The following is a 10,579-nucleotide window of genomic DNA, read 5'->3' as shown; positions in this document are numbered from 1 at the left end:
GGATAGGACATGGATATCTGGAAAAGGCAGATAGTGCACCCCATGTTTCCTATGAGGGGGGGGGGGGGATAGGACATAGACATTTGGAAATGACACTGTATACACTTGCTGTACACTGTGGAAGGGCAGATGATGCAGTGCAGTTTCCTGTAGGGGGCAATATATGTGCTAAAACTATGAAGCAAGTGCTGGGATGTGTTGAGTGTGTAGGGCACAGTGTAGGGGGCTATGGAAGAAGAGGGCAGAGCACACACTGGCAGAGGGCAGTGCAGATAGAAGGGCACTGCTGGAAGCGTGCATTGTCTTCTCTCCCCGGCACACCATGGGATTACAAGCAAGGAGTTGAGATGCTGCTTGTTGGATGTGGTGCTGAGAGAGACGAGAGGAGAAGGCAGCTGCTGTCAGGAGAAGGTGGACGAGGTGTTGGAAGGACTTTGGATCGTGTGATGGTGACAATGCTGTAGAATGGAGAAGGACAGCCCGTGTCTTATCTCTATGAGGAGGTAGCAGAGGGCTGGCTTTCTCCCTTTTTTTATTGATATAAAGCCCTTACACGGTGACTCTTGTCTCACTACAGGGGAGGGGGACGAAGGTGACCCGGGGAGCACCTGCTGGTCAGCGCTGAGATGTTCCGGATGGTCCTCCTGGGTTTGCTCCTTCTGGGGGGCTCTCTAGCCTTGGATAGCAGCTACCTGCCCGGCAATTATGGGTCCACAGAAGCGGACGCAAAGCAATTTGCCGCTGACTTTAACAGCACAGCCGAACAGATCCTGTTCAAGAGTGTGGAAGCCAGCTGGACCTACAACACCAACCTAACAGAACACAACTCCCAGCTCCAGGTAAGCCCGGCCAGAAATAGACCTCAGCTAGCCCGACATTGCTGACCCCTCTAAGCACTGAGCTTCACCTTTTTATTACAGTTCTCTAAAATGTAACCGATGTTAGATCGTATTCTGTGAGCCGATAAATCATGGACATGATAGAATGGTCTCAACCTATAATAGATCAGATGGGTCTGTACTGAGCAAAATAGGCAAAAGCCAGACATTCCACCCAATCCTATAGAAGTGGAGGAAGAGCCACAGGTTTGATACAAAGTACAAGATCTGTAAAGGTAGCTGAAGAAAGCATGGTTACAGTCATACATTGCTTATTGTAAAACAATCCCGACTACAGTTACTAAGCTTATACAGGATTTATATAGGGCCAACAGTTTGCACAGCGCTTTACAATATAGAGGACCATATGGTCACAATACAAAAGGGTTAGGAGGGTCCAGTTCATGAAATCTAACAATCTACAAGGGAGGGGCAAGTGATACAAAATGTAGTAACTGAGTGGGGATGAGTAAAAAATATAATATAAATAAAATATTTAAAAAATGACCCCGCCCCCCCCCCCCAGGTGGATCTGATGCTGCATCTGTCCCTCACCACCTCTACAGTGAGAACTGAGTGATCAAACACTGCTTATCGCTTAGTTCCCACCTCCAGCACTCACTGGAGTTCAGAGCTGTGCAGGGGCGAGAGGGGCTGGCTCAGTCGCCCCGGGAGCTCACTAAGCGGCCTGGCCGGCTGTCTGACCAGGCTTCCGGGCGGATCCCAAATGTAAAGTCAGGATTAATCCAGTGCCTGGACCGGCTGAGTGATGCCTGAAAATGGGTCAGAGGACTGCATTCCTGTGATCCATAGAAGTAGAAACAAAAAAACAAAACAAAAAAAAAAAAAAGAAGCTTTGGCCATACTTCTTTAATGGAGAATGTTAAATTGTAATTCTGGGATAATTGCTCATAAACTGCCCACTTCAGTCCGGTCAGCCAGCACCGCTGCAGGGAGAGGAGGGAGCACTGGCAACAGATGGGCCACTGAAGCCTATGGGCCAGGTCATCGTTCTAAGCTTTAGTAGCCTCTGTCAGAGTGCTCTCTCCTCTCCCCTGCAGCTGCTGCTGGCTGACGGGAGATCACATGACCAGACCAGAGCAGCCTGAAAATAGGGAAGTATATACATCTTTCTTACACATGTTGGTATAGGTTATCCCAGAGTTCTACATTAAAGTTTAGTAGTTAGGTGAAGAGATGAGGCTTTGGGGACCGTCTGAGGCTGAATTCACACCTATGCATTTTTTGTGCTTTTTGCATTTTGCAGATTTGCACTACAGAACGTGTTCCATGGGAAACCATGTTAAATGGACTGTAGTGAAAATCTGTAAAATGCAAAAAGCACTAAAAATGCATAGGTGTGAATCCAGCCTAAAGGTGGACTGAGTAGAAAATGGCCCAACAGATTGAGGGAGTGAATTCCAGAGGATGGGAGAAGCTCAGGAGAAGTTCTGGAGTCCGCCTGCTCAGCAGGGAATCTGTCAGCTGAACCCCCGCCGAGCAGGCAGATGGCTGTTCTGTGTCCGCTCCGCTTATGCAGAGCGGACACACACAGTCTGCTCTTCTTAATGGGCAGTTGAATGTAAACAGACCACCTGTCCATTTACAACCTGCTGTCATCCCTTCCTATCGCCAGACAGATGGGCAACATCTGTTTTTAGCAGATCGGATAAGATGTCGGTGGGTGTCAGACACAAGGACACCCACCACTCTATAGAGGGCAATGGATGGTCTGATCTGGTCCACCTAAAAAAAACAAACAAAAAAAACTGACAGGTGAACCTGATTGGTCGGCTCATGTGAAAGGGGCCATCACTCTTCTAGTTTCAGGTAAAAGGCACAAAATATTGCAGATAGTGGGCAAATCTGACTGTAGGCAAACTAACATCTACATAATGGGAGGTAGAAATTTGAATTTTTGTTGTTCCCAGAAAGGGTTTCCTTCAAAGTGACCCTTCCACCACAGGGTGACATATAATTTATTATATATTTATTAAAGCCAGCTCTGTAAAAGGGCCCATCTATTCATTCTATTTAATGCTTTTCTCTGCTGACTGGCACTCAAACAAAGGACACCAATGCATGGCAGAAGTGCTAACTATTAAGTCACTGTGCTGCCCCTATAGCTATACTTACATTTGCCCTGTGTATTGAAACGCTGCTTCTAGACCACTGCTCCTTCTCTTAAAGAGCAGGACTTGTTTTATATATGGTGACTTTATAAAACAACGTTTGTGTGTCGGTTGGTCTATTAATTGCTATATGATGTCCTAGTCTCATGGTGGACCCAGGTCTTCCAGAACGCAAAGCCTCAGCCATAGTAGGAAATGGGTCGAGGGGTGTAGAGTAGCATATGGATGTGGCCCAGGATTTTTCCGCAAAGTAAGCGTGGCTCTGGTCTGGGCCCCTTGGTGAAGAACTTGAGAATGGAGCTAAAAGTTTGTGTTTTAGACAGGTAGCTGCCACTCTGGGTAGGGAAAATCAATTAAAGGACAACAAATATGACATCTTTTTAAGTATATAGCAGATGACTGTGGGAATCCTATATCTTGCATACTTTTCACCTTACAAAATACCACTAGGAAAAAAGTCTTGTACACTTCAAACAGCAGTAATCCTTGAATTTCAGACATTATCTTGCATAGCTTGAAATACTTGGCTAATAATTCTTGCTGCTTGGGATTAGAACAGCCATACAAAGAGGAAGGCATACTATTCAGATCTACCTGTTCCTGTAATGATCAGCGTGTGCCCGAGCTGCAGTGAACGGACTGCCCTCAGGCACCCCTGATGTTTAATGCTAGAGAAGACTGTTTAGCTTGGCCAATGATTCTTCTTTAGGCAATGGAGAGAGAAGAATAGCCGGTGCTGGCAGATACTGCTGGCATCACCTATTACAGGTAGGAACCATAGTAGGGTCAGACAACTTGTCATGATGGCTCATTGATGGTTCCTTGTTGGCTGACGGTTGTGCACCAGACTCTATGGATACATGTTTGTCATTTGACAGATGATGTCCCTGACTGGGCACAGCAGATCTGACCACCAGAATGCTCTTCTGTATGTTTCCAAAGCCTTTCCTTACTGTCCTCCACAATGCATACTTTTCTGGTAACCACACTTGCACTGATGGTGTTCCAGTAGGGTGGTTTAGCTACCACTGTGGATATAAAAGTTAGTGGGTCTTCAGGACACATATGTGAGCTGACCTCTCATGATTTTGTCTGGGAAATCCATTGCAGTCAATTGGCTGACCAGGGGCCTGCCCATATAGGTTGTAGTGTGCCCTATAATCGGCAATATGACTGTGGTCAAGTGACATTCATCTTATATCTATGGGCACTCTTTATACTACAGTATTTTGTTACATTTGAGTTCACATGTTTAAACCCTATACTGCCTAAATCGGGGGTCAGCGACCATTAGATTGTGGCCAAGTGACAGGTAGATCGCGGTCTGGGCTTGTCTCTCCATCCCAGAGCATCAAACAGAGTGCAATGCAGAGGGGCCACTTGTAAAGTTGGAGCTGTAGTAGAGCGCAAGAGACGCATAAGCTGATGCTTCCCCTGTAGTGCCGGCTTCTGTCCAATGCAGAGGAATACCAACTGCACTCCACCTCTTATCTCGGCTAGCACTGTTGCTCCTTTGTAAAGTGATCCGAATGTGTTTGACAGATGGTGAGGAGGCGATATGTTGCCTCCTCGCCACCTGATTTAAACCCATGATTTCTGCACGTGATTGCGACATGGTAGTACAGCAGTTAGAGGTTTAAATCAGGTGAGAGGAGGAGACACTGTGCCCAGTGATCTTTGACTTCTCTCGCCATGTTTTCGAGGTAGATTTCCACCTCTTTAACCATTTGCCGCCCACCAAATGTCAAATGATGGAGGAATGGTGCGGCTCTCGTTCTGGGATGACTTCATATGACTGCACCCTAGAACGGGCGCTGTGAGTTATTTGTGGCCACGCCATGTTCCTAGGACACGGTGCGACCCCCGATCTCAGTAAAGAGCAGATGATGTGGCTCTTTAACTACCGTATGTGATTGGCTGTGTCTAATCAGTGCCGCCAATCAATGCCCACCAATGTTGTCTATCAGTGCGGCATATTGATGCCGCCTCATCAACAAACATCAGTGATGGAGAAAAAGTACTTATTCGCAAAATTTACTGACACAATTTATTTTATTTTACAAAATACCACCAAAAGAAAGTTCTATTTGTGTGGGAAACAATTATAAAACATTCATTTGGGTACGGTGTTGCATTACCAAGCAAGTGTGACAGCGCTGAAAATTGGCCCGGGCAGGAAAGTGCCCTGTAGGCACGTAGTTAAGGTTGCCTACCCCTGGCCAAAATGTTCAATTGCTAACGAACATTTGTGTGCAGCTAGCTGTTCTACAAACCATTTGCAGTGGTATAAAATTAAATCTGGTACAGTTTTGTATCTTTACAAAGAATCAATTTTTTTTTTATAATTTAAGTAGCACGGAGATCTCGGCACTATGCGGCTTTCTGCTTTGGAGTCGGGAATGAAGTAAATGGAGCTCTGGTTTTCCACTGATAACTCAACAAAGACAGCAAATGTGATTTTCCTCGTTTCAAACTTCTCTACAACACTGTTATATTGGCTTTTAATATATGCTTTGCTATGGACAGCCTTCTATAACCTTGCAAATCGGCACCGTTTTTAATTCTTTGTTATGGCTGACGTGCTCTGCTGGTCGTAGGTACGCAGTTAGTTGCCGAATTTCTTTCCTCTATACTAAGCTGTATTGAGTTCCCCAGGTAGGTTGTGCATTGAGCAATACATCTTTCTTTACCTTCTGTGAAAATACTACATTTTTACTACAACGTGGCACGTAACTCAGCAAATGAAGGATATTTCTTTTGTTGAATAGGTAATATAGTGATCACATATAAAATGGAGTGCTGGCTTATCAGTCATACACAGACCATGTAAGGAAAATCTCTCAGGTTAATTAACCAATGTCGTCATCCTCCAGGATAGTAAGAATAAACCCTGATCTAAGCATCTGTTTCCTGTACTCCGCTTTGGGCCGTGTCGGAGAATTCCCAAAATAACTTGAGAAATACTGGGGGAAATTGAAACATAGCCTGGGGTAAAAGTGCATTTCAGGATAAAAATGAAAGTGAATCATAAAACAAGAACAGCATTTTTCATATACTGAGGATGAATCGAATGTATTTCTTCTCTGCTGTCACATTTTCTATTCCTTTTATAGATGCTACACAGGCTAAATTGTGTTTTATGTCACCCGTTAAGTGCATCAGTGTAGGGAGTGGGATCAAGCTCATCCAGTGTTGCCAACGGTCAGTATTTTTACTGGCAGCCAGTTAAAAAAAATGGGCACTTTTCTCTTGCCAGTAAATGCCAGTGACAGGAAAAGGTTGCCAGAAATATGGCTGTGACGCTCGGAACTACACATGCGCAGTTTCAGCCAGGACCATCTGAGTGCCAGCTACAGTGTGTTTGGGTGGGTCTGGTGGAGGCGGTGCCTGAGCATGTCTTGTGCTGTCATAGTGCATGGGAGCGGAGTAGGTGGGGTCTCGTGTGGGAAGGCAAGCTGGGAGCGGGACTGTCTGTGCTGTTTCCACTGGAGTGGACTGAAGGGACCACCTGGTGTGGAGAGACTCTGCCACTGTGACTCAAGAGGGGAATTTTTGTGTCGGTGTTGTCACCATTTTTGTGTCAGTGTCTCTGTCAGATTCAATGTGTGTGTGTGTGTGTGTGTGTGTGTGTGTGTATTTGTCTGCCCATTCTAATTTTTTGCCCTCCTGAGTCCAGTCCCTGAGCTACTTACTATATTGAAAATTAAAATAATAAATATGTATTTTGCCCTAATATCTACCTTTAAGCACATTGCCACTTGCATATAGTACTGGTATGTAGCCTAAATACTTACATTTTCACTTAAAACTGTAATTTTGTAACTATTGGAAATGCCAGTAAAAACTTTGGCTGTGCCAGTAAATTTTGGGTGTTGTGTCAGTAACTTCTAGTCTGGTAGGTTGGCAACACTGAACCCATCCATCTTTTACAGCACGGGTGCATTACATCTCAGTGATTTGCTTTATTCAGCTCCAGCCTATCTCCACCTAAAACCAGACATTTCAGCATTGGATATGTGCTGGTGAGCTGAATACCCCCTCTGTCATGTAACTCATGGGGACTCTAGTGGTGAGACCTCCCCATTGCAGTTATTCATTGTCCCCTCCCACATTTTTGAAATATTGAGGTTATTGAAGCATCGAAACATCCCAATCATTTTGGCTTTTGTATATAGTAGGCTTGATTTTTATTTAAAGCTGGAGAGTGCAAAAGTTGGTGCAGCTGTGCATGGTAGCCAATCGGCTTCTAACTTCAGCTTGTTCAATTAAGCTTTGACAATAAAACCTGGAAGCTGATTGGTTTTTATGCAGAGCTGCGCCAGATTTTGCAGACTCCAGGTTTAATAAATCAACCCCAATGTCTAAGTCAAGGATGGGCTGCAAATGTATTTGCATCCTCGTCATTGGGCTGCCCTTACATACTGTATATAATTGGTAACTGGAACTATTTATCTACCACCCCCCCCCCCCCCCCACCCTCAGCTAAAATTTGCTGCCCACCACCTTCACACTACTCTCTGCCTGTCTAACCGCCTTCATGCAAAAAACAAAGATACGCTAATACTGCATCATGCACATAGCTCCCAACTGTCCCTGATTTCGAGGGACTGTCCCTGATTTGGAGCAATGTCCCTCTGTCCCTCCATTTTGGTTTCATCTATACAGTTGTATATAGCATGCACTTTTTATCTTTCAAAAAGTGTTTCCCAGTGCTAAAACTTTCATCCAATTTCTAAATTGCTGCATTTGTATATGTTTAAAAGCCAATATAAATGAATAGTGGTGGTTAAAAAAAACAAAAAACAAACAAACCCTTGTGGATTTAATTAACCTTTTTTACTTTGGTTAATTCTCCTTTTTAAGGAGTGTGTCAGGGGTGTGTCCTATGCCTACATACATTTGCTAGTAGGTGTCCCTCATTCCCATCTCCAAAATGTTGGGAGGTATGCCCACAGCCTCGGCCATTGCATGCATAGTCCTGCTCTTGCCATCATCACTGTGTAAGCAGCAATTGGATGGGACCAGGAATTATGCTTCATATGAATGTTAAATCTGGGCTGTAATGGCCATCTCTGGCCACTAGCAAAGACAGCACAGGGTAGCATGGAGTGAAAGTCTGAATCGCAACAGAAATAAGAAAACCGTGCAGTCCGCACTAAGGATGCATCGTAGGTTTTCATCCTGTGTTGCCCCTGTGGCTATGCTAATTGCCTCTACATGGGCTATTGGGTCTTTGATCCTTTTATTTGAAGCATGGTTGGGTTGCTATAAGATGCATACTGGAGGGGCAGTTTAGAGCAGTGGTCATCAACCCTGTCCTCAGGGCCCACTAACAGGCCAGGTTTTATGTATTACCTTGGGGAGATGCAGACTAGAATACTGCAATCACTGAGCAACAAATGATATCGCCTGTGATGTATTTCAGTTATCTTGCAAACCTGGCCTGTTAGTGGGCCCTGAGGAGAAGATTGATGACCACTGGTTTGGGGCAAGCCCTCACATTTATTTACCCTAGGCTGCATACTTGGTACACTGAGCAGAGTATGCATCCACCTGCTAACAGAATAGAAACTACACTTCAGAATGTGCTCAGTGGTGAATTTATAAGTAGGGTGGCACAGTGGTGTAGTGGGTAGCACTTCTGCCTAGCAGTAAAAAGGACCGCTGGTTCAAATCCCAACCATGACACCTACCTGCCTGGAGTTTGCATGTTCTCCCTGTGCCTGCGTGGGTTTCCTCCGGGTACTCCGGTTTACTCCCACACTCCAAAGACATGCAGGTAGGTTAATTGGCTTCTGTCTAAATTGGCCCTAATATATGAATGTGCGTTGGGGACTTAAGATTGTAAGTTCCTTGAGGGTAGAGACCAATGTGAATGTACAATGTGCGGCGCTATATAAGTACTTTGAATAAGTCATTGGGCCTCTACTATGTACATTTGTTTGTGTCAATCATCCTAGTGAAACTTTTATACGTAGTATATTCACTTTTCTAACCTCAATGACCAGATGACAAAAAAATTGAGAGCCCAGCTTGGGCGCACAGAAGCGGTTTAAAGGACAAATTCGCAAAAGGGCTCATAAGTGTCAATGTGCTCAGATGTTTTATACGTTTTGCCTGTATGAGCAGCCATTGTAGGCTAAGGCAGACTCGCCAAAAGTGACAGCTATTAACCGACAAGAATAGTTACCCACTGTACCTCCCATTTTTTTTTTTTTTTTTTTTTTTTGAATATGTCCTTTTTGATAAGCTTGGACTCCTGATATTAAAAAAAAAAAAAAAAAAAAAAATGTTCTTTTAAAGCCCCTTTTTTATATACATCAACTTAACAATATAACCAGACAGGTATAATGAGTGAGATTGATGATTCGTGAAAGGCTGCACATAATTAAGCTTGTACGTTTTCCGTGTACAACAATAAAATGGTCGTGTTAACAGTTGTCATTCAGATGGTTTTTCTTACCCTTGTCAAGAATGAATCCATGTTTAGGCAGCAGTCGTAGTATGGAGCATGATTAGAAGCTGTTATGACTGTTGCTGTACGGCTCTGATCTGCATTCCCAACGTGTCTGTCAAGACAGATGTTAAAACAGATAAAGAAAGCAATTAGGCTTTAAATGCATACAGTATATCCAGCTGTACACGAAGTGGGACAAACAACAAAAATAAACAACCCTGAAAAAATGAACTCAAGCTGATTTCCCTGAGTAGTGAGCTAACGAGCTGTAATCAGCAGAACGCAATGGCGATTTAAATACTAATTGGATGGGAGAGGGAGCGGTGCTGTTGGAGTGGTGATAGGACTGTGATGTAGAGTGACTTTGTCTTTTGGGCCGGATTACAGATGTCCATAGAGGATTAATCGAACTGCTTAACAAACTATAACCACACAGCTCCCGACTGTCCCTGATTTCGAGGGACTGTCCGTGATTTGGAGCAATGTCCCTCTGTCCCTCTTTCCTCATTTGTCCCTCATTTTGGTCTGATCTATATAGTTGTATATAAAATGCACTTTTTATCTTGCAAAAAGTGTTTTCCAGAGCTAAACCTTTTATCCAATTTATAAATTGCTGCATTTGAAAATTTTAATAGCCAATATAAAGGATTAGTATAGGTAAAAAGTCCTTGTGGATTTAATTAACCTCCCCTTTTTTTGGGGGGGGGGGGTTAATTCTCCTTTAAGGGGGTGTGGCAGGGGGCGTGTCCTATGCCTACATACATTTGTTAGTAGGTGTCCCTCATTCCCATCTCAAAATGTTGGGAGGTATGTAACCACTCTCCTGCCTGGGTAAAGTTTAAGAGCCAGGGGAATGGAATAATAAAAGGTGTGGGTGTGTTTTTCGGTGTGTTTTTTTTAAAATTTATTTTTGGTGTTTTTTTTTTTTCCGGTGTTTTATTTATTTATTAATTTTTTTCTAGTGCAGCTTGTCTAAGCAAAGCTTGGATCATGGTAACACCAAACTCCATTTGACAATGGGAACCTAGCGGGGGTTTTGCGTGAAGCCTAGTAAAAAGGGTGATTTTAGGTAGCTTGGTTAGGGTTGCCACTTTTTCTTCAAGCCAAACACT

At 43.9% G+C, this 10,579-nt stretch overlaps 1 protein-coding gene across 1 annotated transcript in view; it reads left to right on the top strand.

The window, feature by feature from the left end:
* The first annotated feature begins 231 nt into the window (after positions 1-231).
* The window catches only part of ACE (angiotensin I converting enzyme), a 65,343-nt gene continuing 54,995 nt past the window's right edge, over positions 232-10,579 (top strand). Inside the window, exon 1 of the mRNA XM_077460123.1 lies at positions 232-839. Coding sequence (XP_077316249.1) covers positions 627-839 — 213 coding nt within the window. The 5' untranslated portion in view covers positions 232-626. The remainder of the gene's footprint in view (positions 840-10,579) is intronic.

The sequence above is a fragment of the Lithobates pipiens genome, unplaced genomic scaffold (assembly GCF_037356315.1).
Source record: "Lithobates pipiens isolate NorthernLeopardFrog02 unplaced genomic scaffold, aLitPip1_a1.2 Scaffold_28, whole genome shotgun sequence".
Classification (NCBI taxonomy): Eukaryota; Metazoa; Chordata; class Amphibia; order Anura; family Ranidae; genus Lithobates; species Lithobates pipiens.
The sequence above is the reverse complement of the archived record's forward strand: the minus strand, read 5'-3'. Positions and strand labels throughout refer to the sequence as shown.